Raw genomic sequence first — 14830 nt, 5'->3', positions numbered from 1 at the left:
TTAGTTGTTCATTGATTGCTTTCTCATATGTGCCTTGACCGTGGGCCTTCAGCAGACCAAGTAACCCTTTCTCGAGCCAGCGACCTTGGGTCCAAGCTGGTGAACTTTGTTCAAACCAGATGAGCCTGTGCTCAAGCTGGCAACCTCAGGGTTTCAAAACTGGGTCCTTCGCATCCGAGTCCGATGCTCTATCCACTTCGCCACCTGGCCTGGTCAGGCAATCACAGAAAGTTTTAGTGATTAGAGGAAGAACTAAATTTTCCTTATAAATAAATGGTTTTAACATGAGGTACATGTTCAAATTATTATACCGTTAAGGATAAAAATGTTTAAACTTTAGAACATAAGTAGATAATAGGTATAAATGTTATTCAATAATTTAGAAGAATTATAAAATAATTACTGGTATTTTATGGTCAAGATCTCAGACTACAGTACTATCCTTAACAATTCTAGGGATCTCAGGAGATAATCTGGTATTTAAAATATTGAAAAAATTGAAAATAAAACAAGTATTTTACACACACTACCATTACGTACATATAAGGAAAAGATATTTTTGGATTTCCAGAAAGAATTCAGAATTACGCTCCAGCTTTCACAATGTTGGGATATTTAAACGAACATCTACAGCTGAGAAAGGAAGCAGCAGAGGCGTACCACAGGTAAGCGCGGCGCGTCATGGAAGGGCTGTCCTGATTTGCCATTCATCTTTGTTTAGTTTCATTTTCATGAAGAAAGTACTAAATAAATGTGTTGGCTTCTTTCTTAGTCTTTTATTAACTTATTATTACATCTTTGAAGGTGACAATATACAGTTCAAATTTTCAGCTCTATTCTGGTTTCTATTGCTTAACCTGAGAGAGAGAGAGAGTGAAAGAGAAAAACAAAACCAAACAAAAAACCCCTCAGATTTTGTTTTAGAAAAATCCATCCCTTTAGACTTTGTCTAGCTTTATTAAATGCATGTATTTATTCAGAGAAAAAATCAGAACATGATATATTTGAATCACTTGAATCTCATTTATCCCTTCAGTAGTGATTTATTGAACTGCTGTGTGTCAGTCAGCGTCCTTGGAACTGGCAGTATAGCGGGGAGTTAAAGCAGACAGTCCCCTTTCTCAGGGAGCTCGTGTTCTGGTGGGGGAGCCACGTGGTAAGCTCTGAGACGTCGGTGATGGTAGTCATTGCTAGGAAAGAAAATCGAAGTAATGGATCAGAAACTACAGAAGCAGGCAGTGAATTTGGGGTAGGTTTTAAGAGGGGATAGGTTGACAAGGGAGGCAGTGGGGGCCTGGCCTGAATGAGTGAAGCTACAAGCCACCTGGTAGTCAGGACAGGAGCATTCCAGGCAGAAGGAACGGCGAGAGCAAGTGCTCTGACTCAGGAGTGGACTTGAGATGTGGAAGAAAGAAGGACAGTGTGCTCTAGTGGAGTGACCAGTCAGGAGAATGGTAGGAAAGGAAGATAACATGAAGTTTTATCTCTTCAAATTAGTTGATTTGTGAATAAGCAAATAACTGTTGCTCTCTGAGGTACAGTCTTGCCCTCAATCTAAATAGATGGATTTTAGAAGAGGCCTTGTTAGATTAAGAAATAATTGAGGTGTCCTAAATACTTTGCCATTTTTTAATGGATCCCTCTGTAGTTCAAAGGAGTAATCACTAGATGGTACTGGAGGCTGTCATGAAGAAGTTACTCTGCCAGGTGTGTGGGGAGAGGGTTATGAAAAACCACAGTCTGTTTCCTTCAGTGTCACGGTAAACTCACCAGTAACCAGACTGTTTAATAAGATAGGATGCAACAGAGGTCAGGATTTCTAAACAGAAAACTAGACAGATTTAGGGTGCTCGCTGTTTTGGGGTACACACTATAATTGCACATATTGTGAATCTGACACTGGTTATATCTTCAGCTAAGATGGTAATTGCACAGTCACTGGATGTGTATGTACTGCTCTTTCTTCACTGATGACTGCTGTGAGTTTTTGCCTTAAACAAGTATTCGAGGTTTGAAACTACTCATTAGGTATAAATCTAACCAGAGGTGTAGTTTTTAATACAGTGCTGTTTCTATATTACTGTCTTTTAGATTTTCTGGCATATTTTTGTTTTTCATTTAACGTCAGGGGGAATGGAAGCTTTTCTTGGATATTTCTTCCTGGCTAATCTTGTTTAAAGAGAAAATAAAATCTTACTAAGTATTCCAGTCCTTTTAGTTGTTAAGACATTTCCCTGCTTGCTCAAAGGGGACTGAGCATGAGAAGGTAAAAATCTGGGCTGTCAGCATGTTGGAGTATTAATTCTAAGCCTTTCAGGACTCCTGGTGTCTCTTTCCCTTCCCTAAACTCAGTAGTGACCAAATATATTTTTGTATGTAAAAGGTAGTGGCACATGAAAGCATTCAATTTCATGGCTTCCTAACCCAAACTACTAGTATATAAATATTTCAAAGGGTGTTTTGTATATGGTTTAAATATGTGAAAACTTAAATCATTAACACAGTTTTTCCATATTTAGATTAAGACTTCTGGAATATTTAAAACTCAGTATGATAAATAATTTCACTTACGAGGTTTACTTTATTAAAATAATTTTCCTGACAATCTAAAATCTATTAAGTATTCTTTTTTTGGTGGCAATTGAATAAAATATGAATAAGTGTTATAACTAATATTAAAGAATTATTAAAATTAAGTGAAAACAAATCTTTAGGTTCAGTTAATGAAGAAGGGTAAGAGAATGCTATTACACGTAGATAATTTAAAATACCTTGTCTTTTTCTTAAAAGGGCAAGTTTGTTGATACAGAATGCAGAAGATCAAGTTACTTATAATGACACAATTAGAAATTATGCCAGATTGTTATGGTAAGCATATTTTTTCCCATTAATTTGGTGACCCTACTAGATTTTTCTGGTGAAGTGGGTCAAGTGAGGTGGAACATTCCCCAGGATACACAGTTCCCACAATAGCAGGCTGTGTTAAGGGTTTCCTCCACCTGTAACAATACCTACCTCCATGCTGCTTCATGAACAGGTTTAGAGTTGAACAGGTGCACTATATATAAGAGAATTTGGAAAAGAGGCAGTTGCTGTCTCTAATAATCAAAACCTAGTTAATTGAAAGTATTGGACTTACTCTGATTTTCTGTATATTTTTAAACTGGGGCTAGACATTAGGAATTCAGAAATGTTCTGAATTCTTTTAAAATAATACATAAAAATTTCTCTGTGTGTGCATTTTGAATGTAGAAAGGGAGCCGCATAGCTTCCTTCAGATTCTCAAAGACTTCTGAGTTCAAACAAGATTTTAAAATATATTAAAAAATGAATCCAGTTGTTTTAGAGGGTAGAACTAGCACCAGAGAGGTTTTCGGAGAGGAAGGTTTTCAGCTCACGCTAAGGAAGCATTCCTCAAGTTGAGAGCTGCTCCCAAATTGAAATGTATTTATAAACAATCTAAGGTAACTTCCCTTTATCAAAATATTTATCAATATTTGATTTTACTGATTTTTAAATTCTTTCACATTTGTAAATTGGATTTTAGAGGCAAAGATTGCTTGAATTTTTAGTTCCCACCCACACTCTCAAGATTAAAATGATTTTATTTTTAGCAAGAGAGACAGAGGCAGAGAAGGAGGGAGGGAGGAAGAGAGAGAGACAGTCAGACAGGAAGGGAGAGAGATGAGAAGCACCAGCTAATAGTTGTGGCTCCTTATATGCTTGATTGCTTTCTCATATGTGTCTGACTGGTGTGTGAGAGGGGCTCCAGCTGAGCCAGTGACCCCTTGCTCAAGCCAGTGACCTTTGCACTCAACTCAACTGACCATGGAGTCAGGTCTATGATCCCATGCTCAAGCTGGCCAGCCAGCTCTGAAGCTGGTGACCTTAGGGTTTTGAACCTGGATCCTCACTGTCCCAGGCCAACACTCTATCCACTGTGTCACCAACTGGTCAGGCTGAAAAGATTTTATAAAAAGATTTCTAATAACACATTAACAATAGAAGCAACTTCTGATTATAGTGATGAATACTAAATAAGAACATCAAAGATACATGTTTCTTGTATTCCAGGTGATGGCAGCTGAGCTTATCCACTGTCTCTTTTTAAATAAACAAAACAAGTTATTTTTCTGTTATTAAAAAGTATTATCTTTCATATCATATATAAGTTTTTACTTTTATACCTATTAAGTACAGAAAATATAATACATACAAGTTATTTTTCTGTTATTAAAAAGTATTATCTTTCATATCATATATAAGTTTTTACTTTTATACCTATTAAGTACAGAAAATATAATACATAGTTTTGTCTGTGGAATTTTAGCGTGCCCTCCAAAAACAAAACAAAAACAAAAACGTACAGATAAACAGTGTACACACGGGCTAGGTTTAAGTCTGACTAGGTTATTTTATGACTTATTAAGCTCATCAAAAATGCTAGAACCGCCTGACTTGTGGTGGTGCAGTGGATAAAGCATCGATCTGGAAATGCTGAGGTCGCCAGTTCAAAACCTTGGGCTTGCCTGGTCAAGGCACATATGGGAGTTGATGCTTCCTGCTCCTCCCCCCTTCTCTCTCTCTGTCTCTTTCCTCTCTCCTCTCTAAAATTAAATAAATAAAATAAATTTTTTAAAAAATGCTAGAACCATACCTAAGGGAGTAATATTTAATGTATTAAGCTTAAAACTTAGAGTTCTGTATAAGAGTTAACTTTAAATTATTTTTATAATTTGGGATTTTAATTCAAGTTTGATAAAACACTGCAATTAGCAAAACTGGTCATTTTCACATGTTATTTAAGGAAGCGATGTGTGAAGTTAATTCTTCCTAGTGCATCTTCTCTGAAATGAGTGATATGCCTTCCACTTTCCTACTACAGTTTTAACTCTGATAGATAAAGTCATAACAATAAATGTGGTATAATGTCTCTACATTTTAATATATAAGCCAAAATTATTTTTTATATTAAAAGTTAGTTATGTTTTGCTTCTTAGTTCCATTGGTGAATATGATAAAGCCATCCAGGCTTTTAAGTCTATACCCCTTGAAGAGTTAGAAGGCACCACTGGTTTTGCACTGGCTTTGTTTATGAAGGGTTTGTATAAAGAGAGCAGCAAAGGTGAGTTTGTTGCTTTAAGCTGAAGGACACACCTTTTTCAGGGCTAAGAAGAATTTGATCGTGATGACCTTACATAAAGAAAGATGTAATATTGAGATGTAGGAGTTACAGTGTTTATTAACATCTGACTAGGAATCAGGAACAATACTAAGAACTTTTTTATCTGTTTTGTCATTTAGTACATTATTATGATGAATAGTCCTTATAGCAGCAGTGTTATGAGCTGAGTTTTACTTTCCTTATTTAAATAAACAGAGGTCCAAGATCACTTATGGTTGACATAGAATTAGCATTTGAAAGCAGGTCTTTACTATTTCACAGTGCTTAAATATAACTTTCTGATAAATGAGGACTTCAACCGTTATATTTTGGTTTCTGCAAAAGTGCTAATTGAGTGCATTTTCACATATGGGCCCAACCTCTGTGTGTGCAGCTCACTGTAAGGATCTGTTGTTGTTTGATGGAGTTGCTGATCTGCACATGGGAATTATGGTGCTTATCTCAGTGGCTCCTGCTCTCTACTTGTTTTAAAAATAGTGACTGAGATGGCTCTCAAGATTCTGAAAATAGAATTTAGGGAACATCACATAATAATCTTGGTGATATCCCCGGAATTACCTTGGAACAGCTAAACAAAATTAGATGATTTTGAGTTTTTATTCCATGTGCTTGAACGCAAAGGAACAATAAGATTTTTTTTTAGTTAGATCTTTTTGAAAAATAGAATTAGAAAAGGCAAAATACAGTGTGTCCATCAGGATTGCATTTATATTGTTTTCTTTTTGTTTCCAACTCTATATAACAGCCTATGAGAGAGCTTTGCCTATTGTTGAGTCAGAGCAAGACAAAGCCCATATCTTGACAGCTCTGGCAATAACGGAATATAAACAAGGAAAAATGGACATAGCCAAGACATTGCTGTTTAAATGGTATGTATAATTGATGTCAACACTTACCATGACCAAACACTTAAATATTAGGTTTAAATTTAGAGCAGAAGGTCTTAATGCTTGAGGAACTGTGGTGAACAAAAGGAATTGACCCACCTGATTCTGATCTGACAGTCACAGGTAGAACTAGAGATGATGGCTTAATTCTTAGTCCTGGATCCACTCAGTCCAAACTCATCATGTACACTGTGTGTTTTATGTATTTTTAAAAAAAGTAATTGATGACCTGATCTAGTAGGATTTTAAAATTTTAATAAAAGCAGTCGTAACTGGCTTGGTTTTTGGCCTTTTGTGTTCCCAAAGAGATCGTTTTCGTCTTTCCTTTGCAAGTTAACATGGTAAAGTTAATTAAAGTTGAGGTTTTAAAAAAATGCTGCCAATCAGTATGACTTGTAACTATTTCTCAATGTGGTTATATATTTGGTATTTTCTGACTTTTGAAAAAAGAGTTTTTAGAAAGTTGATCTTAATTTCTTCAAAAGCAGTGTATGATTAATATATGCTATTGGCCAGTGGTTATCAATGAATGCTTTTTTAGCATTTGCATAGGTACACATTATTACAATGGTATAGAATTATCCCCCCAATTACAGCAAGATTATGTTTCTGTCCTATTCCCCTTAAATGCTAATAATAATCCTCAATCATTGTGAAACCAAAAATGACCTATGTCCATCTCCAGATTACCCCACCCACCCTTCTTCAAAGGTAGAAGGTGGGAGTTGATTAACTGGTATTAGCTGAGAATCACTTTTATAGGGTAAGCTTTATACTTATTTCTTCATTGTGATACTTTTATCCCATCCTGATTTAAGTCATTTTCTTATATAACAAATAAGCAATTCTTTCTCTTTTTCCTTGCTGTTTTAAGAAAACCAATTGGAATAAAAACAAATAACTCTTGTCACTTTACTTGGATACATTTATGTAATATGTTTATGTGGCTATATATAACCATGTTCAAAGAACCCAAATTGCAAATGGCTTGGGACAAGAATTAGAGGTGCTAATGTATTGACTGCATTTATCAAGGAGGAAGTAACCCCCCAATTAGACACAATTAGAGTAGTTTTGTGTTACAATTTAAAACAGTAACGGAAATCATTTCGAACAATAATGAAAGTGGGAAAAAATTATGGAATATAATCTTATCCTTTTTCTCTTCTCTTAGAAGGAGGAAAACCTTTACTTCCTTGTTTTATGTTGTTGGATCCAGGGCTGTGTTTCTTTGTTTTTGATTCTCTGCATGTCATCTTTCAAACTTAATGCTTTGCCCCTTGGCACTCTTTACTTTGACTTCCTTTCTATGAAAAATTCAGTTACCAGTTCTTTACTAATATTGCTTGGCATTCATATATTGGAAACTAAGCAGTATCCTAGTTGTTTGTTTATGGAGAATGAGAGTAACTTCCATTTATACAGGAAAAATTATCTGGTTATCCACTTAATAGATTGTATTATGTTAAATAACTGCATGTAAAATCACTAGAACATGATACAAGACAACATGGAGTTACTGAGTATTCAGCCCATGTAGCTTAGTGGGATGTAGTTATTCCAGTAATAATGTAGGTTTGATGTATTAGTATTAGAGTAGATAGGTTTTCATCCTTATGAACCAAGGAACAAATTGGAATTTCTTTTTTTGCTGTCAGTATTGGGATTTAAATCTTATTATGTGTTTTTTCAGTTGTACCAACATACAGTGCGGTTATTTGTTTTGATAGAAATGACTGTGACTGCTTGACATCCTTCCATATTTGGACTTCTGCATCTCTTAACCCTTATTGTAGAAAGAGTTACTGTGGATGCTCAGAGTAGGCTGCTAACTTGCTCCAGCGCTGCCCATGAAAATTCATGATTTTATAACTATCAAAATTAAATTCTAAACATTTTGTTTCCGCTTTCTAAAAAAATAGTAAAAGATGTAGTGGTAGCTGTGATATTTTGTAATGTTTTAAATATTTGTTATATTTTAATAAACTGTTTAAAAGTGTTTGGAAGTTTCTCTGTTTTGTTATGGTACAATGTTCATAATTACTATTAGAATAAAAAGTTTTTTTCTAAAACTTGGATATAATGACCAGAAAAGAAGTTTATCTATTGCTGCTCTGTGAAAGGCCATTGATACTTTTATTAATGCATTCATTGATTGATTCTTACATATGCCCTGACCGGGATCAAACCTGCAGCCTGGCATATATGATGCGATGCTCTAACCAACTGAGCTACCCAGCTAGGGCTATTGATGCTTTTAAATGCTTCAGATAGGGAAATTGCTGTCCCAAGAAGCCAAGTACTTCGTTCTTATCTTTATCTTAAAGCTGGGCTTAGTTAGGTGAATCTCTAAGTAAATTGCTTTTTTTTTTACTAAATGTTAACTATGTTTTAATAGTTACAGGCTACTGTATTCTTGTTAATCAGCAATTTGAAAATATATTTACAGCTCTATCTTAAAGGAGCCAACCACAGAGAGCCTTCAAGCCCTGTGTGCTCTAGGGTTGGCAATGCAGGATGCTACACTGTCAAAAGCTGCAGTGAACGAGTTACTGAAACACATCAAACAGAAAGACAGTGATTATCAGAGATGCCTTCTTACTTCAGCAGTGTACGCACTGCAAGGCCGCAAAGTCGCGGTGCAGAGACAAGTGTCTAAGGCTGTTCACAGGTAAGTTCTGCACTTGTGAGCTTGATGATATGGTCTTTGATGTTTGGACCTTATTAAAAATAAAAAATGAAGTTGTAAGCATATACATTTGGAAACCAAAATGTGGTTTTATGAAATTGTCCATATAGTCAGTTAACTGTACATATTATTTCATCTGTGAAGATTTTTTTAAATTTAATAAAGAGATAGCAGAAATTTTGTCCTTCCAAACTTTTAGTATGAAAGCCCTTACTAATTCTCAAGTTTATGATGTCAGTTTGTTATCTGATAGGCATTCACTAATGTATTCAAAGTTTGGGCAATAGCAAACTGATAGCACTAGCAACAGTGTTTATTTCCAGCAATAAGGTGTTACATCAGTACTGCTTTCCTTCCATAGTTCTCACCTCTTGTGTATTCTTTGACCACAACATATTATATTTCCTTAACATTTTTTAATTAGATCTCACAATTTGTAATCATCACATTGCTGATTTTTTCCTTTATTTTCACAAGGACTGTTGGTGTATAAAAGAAATATAAAATAATGTTTTCTAAAATTTAAGACACTTTCAACCACATATGGACAATTATATGAACTTGTTTTAGATGTCTAAAGGATTTAAACTTAGGTACTAAATGAAATGCTGGCTGCTTGTACTTTCTGTGGTTAACTCCCATCACTAAGCCCTGCTTTTGGTGATCTCTGTAGTAACCCAGCGGACCCTGCTCTCTGGTCTCTGTTGTCCCGAGTGGTTGCTCAGTACACACAACAAAATGCAAAGGTGAGGAATGTGCTCAACTCTGGCACGAAGATTAAATAACTTGTGATGTGGTAAATAATATAATTTTAATGTATTAGCATTATCATCCTGAAAAATATTCACTAATATAGCAAGGAGTTCTGCTGTTAACCCAGTTTTCCATTGGTTATTCAGTCAGTGGTCCATTGAGTTTCTTCGTGTACTCTTGTACTGCATTAGGCATTGTGGACAATGCATAGACTTAGGTGGACTCTTTTGAACGCATACAGATTATGTTAATAGCTACGTGATAAGGTTATATTGATACTTGAAATGTTGCCATTTAATAAGCATTAGCTATTGTGTTTTTGATCCCAAAAGATAATCTTATTTAAAAGCTCTTTAAAGATAAAAAAATAAAAACTAGAACCTACTGCTATCATTTAAAAATGTCAATCTAAACATAGAGTCACTAATATTCTATACAGGGGATTAAATACTGTATTTTAGTGCATAAAAGCCAGACACAATATTTTCAGGAGTCTGTAAAGTATTTTGTTAACCTTTTTTTTTTTTTTTTTTTTTTTTGACAGAGAGAGAGAGGGACAGATAGGGACAGACAGGAAGGGAGAGAGATGAGAAGCATCAATACTTCATTGTGGCACCTTAGTTGTTCATTGATTGCTTTCTCATATGTGTCTTGACCATGGGGGCTCCAGCAGAGCAAGCAACCCCTTGCTCAAGCCAGCGACCTTGGTCTCAAGCCAGTGACCTTGGGCTTCAAGCCAGCAACCTTTGGGCTTGAGCCAAGTGTTTTGTTAATGTCTATGGTTAATATGAGCTTTCATTGTTGACTCAACTAGTTGGTAAACCTAACTATAGTAGGTAATGTGTTTTGAACACTTAGTACATCAAAAAATTCCAATATTTGAAGTCTTGTGGGCCTGTTTTCCTTTGTTATTTCTGTTGGTTTTCACACATGGTGTCTTTGTTCCTTTGTTTACCTGATTGTGCGTATTTGAAAAGTATTTGTGGAAATAATTTTTGGCCTAGGAATAGGTACCTTTCTATAGACAGAAACTGCGCTTATTTCTGCCAGTTGCTTGGGAGCTCCGCCAGTCTGGAACCACCTTAAACAAGGTTTAGAGCTTGAGGTTTGTGGACCAAACAGACTACTATGTCCCTGGGTTTCAAGGTTATTTGAAACCTGGTTTACTTCTGATTCACCTTTAATCTGTGGGTATAGCCTTTTGGGGTCTCAGCTCATTTTGATATAGGTTTCCTGTATACTTCCCCTTTTTATTTGAGCCCTGGGTCTGGTCTCTGTCCCACTAGCCCACGAGTCCTTCAGAATAATTCAGATTTGTTAGGGTCTGCAAGTGGCAAAATGGTTTCCCTGCTCACCTCTCTGGAGTCTAGTTTTCCCTTTTAGTCTTGATTTGGTAAGTCCTTAATAACTTGTTGTTTAATACTTTTAAGAATACATTTTTTTTTTTTTACAGAGACAGAGAGTCAGAGAGAGGGATACATAGGGACAGACAGGAACGGAGCGAGATAAGAAGCATCATCAATCATTAATTTTTCGTTGCGACACCTTAGTTGTTCATTGATGGCTTTCTCATATATGCCTTGACCGCGGGGCTACAGCAGACTGAGTAACCCCTTGCTCAAGCCAGTGACCTTGGGTCCAAGCTGGTGAGCTTTTGCTCAAACCAGATGTGCCCACGCTCAAGCTGGCAACCTCGGGTCTCAAATGTGGGTCCTCCGCATCCCAGTCCCATGCTCTATCCACTGCGCCACCGCCTGGTCAGGCTACATATTTTTTATATCTTATACCAGTGCTTCTCAAATTTTAATGTGCAAACGAAATCACCTGATGATCTTGATAAAATGCAGATTATAATTCACTAGGCATGGGGTGGAGTCTGATATTCTGCATTTCTAACAACCTCTTAGGAAATGTCAGTACTGCTGGTATGCAGATCACACTTTGAGTAGCAAAGTGTTATCCTACTTTTTTAGTTATTTTCAGTGAATAGGTTGGTTCAAAGAACCTATAAAACCATCATCATTAGACATTGAAATGAAGTACTTACTATGTTCCAGCTACTGTGGTAGGCATTTTTATACATTTTCTCATTTAATCCCAACAACCATATGAAGTACGTGTAATTATTGTTCATGGTATAGAGGAAGGAACTTGAGACATAGAGATTAAATAATTTGTGCAAGATCAGTTAGTATGGTGACCCCAGATCTAATTCCTAAATCCTTTTTCTGCTCTGCTGTGTTGTCTTTCTTCTTTTTAATCTATCTTTTGTGTGTTTTATATAAACTTTAAAAAGAAATTTAGCATTCTTTACATGCTAAATATTTGAAAACATTTCCGAAACACACTTCTGATATAAAATGAAGACTACGGAATACTTCTGATTTACAATGAAATCATTCTTATTTCTTTCCCAGGTAAAACACCTAATTGAACTTTAAAAAATGAAAAATTTCAAATTTACGTAATGAAAATTATATGCATATGTTTTTCTCATTTTAGTATTGAGTTGATTATTGAAGCAATGATGAGCTTAGTGGTCCTCAGAACTTTATTTTCCTAGGGATTGTGAAAAATTTTTAAATACTATAGATTTGTGAAGAAGCCGTGTTTATCTCATATAGGTTCTGTGGTCTCTTGCAGTTACTCTCTTTTTCAGTCTTTCTTTCCTCACCGTTTTTTATATTGTTAGAAAGTGTGTACATTTGTTTGGTACCACTGTAAAATCATATAACTTAGTCTTTTAATGAGCAGAGTTGAAATGATTATAGTAAAAAAAATATTTTCTTTTATAAAAATATTAAACTGGTCTTTTAAAGCAATAATAATAGGTTGATACTTAATGTGATAAAACCGAACTTTTTAAGTGACTTAATGGAGATTTTATTAGTTCTCATTAGACTCTTCATCAAAGTCTGTGCATTATTGACATGATCAGTTCTTTTCTCTTATAGGGAGGTGCTGTAGCAGGAACTGTGGCTCATATTCTGGACTCAAATCACAGCAAGGTTAGTTTACCCCTGTGATGGAAATGTTCTGCTTATTAAATAATAAAAAGAATAATTGTTCTTCCTAGCCTTAGGGGGTCACATTATATCCAATAGTTGTTCTTTTAGTCACTTTGAAAGTCAGGGAGCTCTAAAGAGAACTGGTTAACACCTTTCTTTTCTCCTATGTAGAAGGCATTACTATACACTGCAATAAATCAATTGGCCATTGGAAGCAGTTCAGCAGAGGATGAAAAAAATATTGCACTGAAGACCATTCAGAAAGCAGCTCTTCTTTCTCCAGGTGAATATAATATAATTACTTCATTAATTAGAATTTTATTCATCTTTCATTGGTGATTTATAGGAGTAAAGTTTATGTTTTCATGAAATAAGTCAAGGGAGTTTTAAAATATTTGAAGATTTTCATATAAATATTTGATTAATTATCTACTTTTGATTGGCTAGTGATAATGAGATAATCAATTATTGATGCAGGCTTAAAGGAATATCATCAAGAGGTAGTTTTATTTTCATTTTCCATGAGGCTTTAATTACATTTACCTATAACTACTAAATTATTTAATAAACATATTTAGTTAATTTTATGTGTAGTTAGCTCCGTGAAGATTGTAAATATGTTTTCTGTGGTTAAAAGTGCCCAAGTGCTGGCCCTACCTGAGCTAGTTCTTCTTAGTTCTAATCAGCGGGGTCATGTGCATTCCGTTCCTCACCAGAGCCACTGACGGACTGTACCAGCATGCTTCCACTGTTACAGAAGGACTAGGACGTCCAGCAGTGTAGGTCACATGTATTTTTACATAATATTATTTTTAATGTGAAGTGCAGCATTAAACAATATATTTCTTCAGAGTGCTTAAGGCAATTGTTAGATCAGAATGCTATTGCTTTTGGCCAGGGACTGTTAGGAAACAAATGATACAAAGAACAGGTCCAATGTTATCTTCACAATAAATTTTAAAGATCCCAACTAAACTGCAAAATATCTAACATTTTAGACATTTTTTTAATAAAACAAATAGACTAAAACCCTGTAATTATTTTTTTTATTTTCAAAATAATCAGAACAAAAAGAGACCTCAAACATTTGAGTTTATTCATGTTATGTATTGGGTGTGTTTCTGATTTTTGGAGGTATTTACACCAAGTGTCAGATAGAATTACTCTCAAGAATTCTTACTGTGGATTCACAGTTATAGAAGATGTTAGCCTTTGATGTTACAGTGTGTCCATAAAGTCATGGTGCACTTTTGACCGGTCCCAGGAAAGCAACAAAAGACGATAGAAATGTGAAATCTGCACCAAATAAAAGGAAAACCCTTCCAGTTTCTGTAGGATGATGTGGCAGCATGTGCGCATGCACAGATGATGATGTAACACCGTGTATACAGCGGAGCAGCCTACAGCCATGTCAGTCAAGATGTGGACGGTACAGAGGAAAGTTCAGTGTGTTCTGTGGCTCGCTAAATTCGAATTTGTGACCAAAGTACAACGTGAATATCGGCGTGTTTATAACGAAGCTCCACCACATAGGAATAACATTACTTGGTGGGATAAGCAGTTGAAGGAAACCGGCAGTTTGGTGGAGAAACCCCGTTCTGGTAGGCCATCAGTCAGTGACGAGTCTGTAGAGGCTATACAGGATAGCTACCTAAGGAGCCCTAAAAAATCTGTGTGTGAGCCCACATCGAACTGCACTGAGTAGGTATGAAACTGGGAGAGTTTTCCTTTTATTTGGTGCAGATTTCACATTTCTATCGTCTTTTGTTTCTTTCCTGTGACCGGTCAAAAGTGCACCATGACTTTACAGACACACTGTATTAAGTGGCATAAACTTTAGAAAGTAAGATTGGCCAACAAAGGTCCCTCTAATGATGTTTTCTGATATTCCTGTATTATTTGGAGAAATACTCAGAGAAGCAGAGTCATCATATAAGATACATAGAACAGAGGCTGAGTGTGAGGATGAGTACCTGTTTGAGACTTTTCCTTAGAGTCCAATGAAAGCTAGTATAATTGTAGTTATATGTAGTAGCTGTACACCTAGTCCTTGCAGATCTTTAGGTGAACAAAGTACAGTTTTGATAGATGGTACTCCAAAGGATCTTTTTAGAAATATAAATATAATCCCAAGAATTTAGAATTAAGTGGAAGGAAATCCAGTTTCTGCTAGATTACTGTTTCTGTGATATTAAGAGGTATTTTTAACAAGTTATATTTAAAATGTTTTAGATTTACAGTTTTTAAAAAATATATATGTGTATATATATTTATATTAATACTTTGTTTCCTAGGGAATTTAAGTTGC

At 35.4% G+C, this 14830-nt stretch overlaps 1 protein-coding gene across 5 annotated transcripts in view; it reads left to right on the top strand.

The window, feature by feature from the left end:
* SKIC3 (SKI3 subunit of superkiller complex) overlaps positions 1–14830 on the top strand; it is a 100470-nt gene that overhangs the window by 63840 nt on the left and 21800 nt on the right. For all 5 annotated transcript variants that reach the window (XM_066273834.1, XM_066273835.1, XM_066273839.1 and 2 more), the window contains 8 exons: positions 572–665; positions 2791–2868; positions 5001–5125; positions 5931–6054; positions 8522–8743; positions 9435–9507; positions 12469–12522; positions 12694–12805. In XM_066273834.1, coding sequence (XP_066129931.1) covers positions 572–665; positions 2791–2868; positions 5001–5125; positions 5931–6054; positions 8522–8743; positions 9435–9507; positions 12469–12522; positions 12694–12805 — 882 coding nt within the window. The remainder of the gene's footprint in view (positions 1–571; positions 666–2790; positions 2869–5000; positions 5126–5930; positions 6055–8521; positions 8744–9434; positions 9508–12468; positions 12523–12693; positions 12806–14830) is intronic.

This window comes from Saccopteryx bilineata, chromosome 4 (genome assembly GCF_036850765.1).
Source record: "Saccopteryx bilineata isolate mSacBil1 chromosome 4, mSacBil1_pri_phased_curated, whole genome shotgun sequence".
Taxonomy (NCBI): domain Eukaryota; kingdom Metazoa; phylum Chordata; class Mammalia; order Chiroptera; family Emballonuridae; genus Saccopteryx; species Saccopteryx bilineata.
This window is presented reverse-complemented; position numbering and strand designations above follow the sequence as displayed.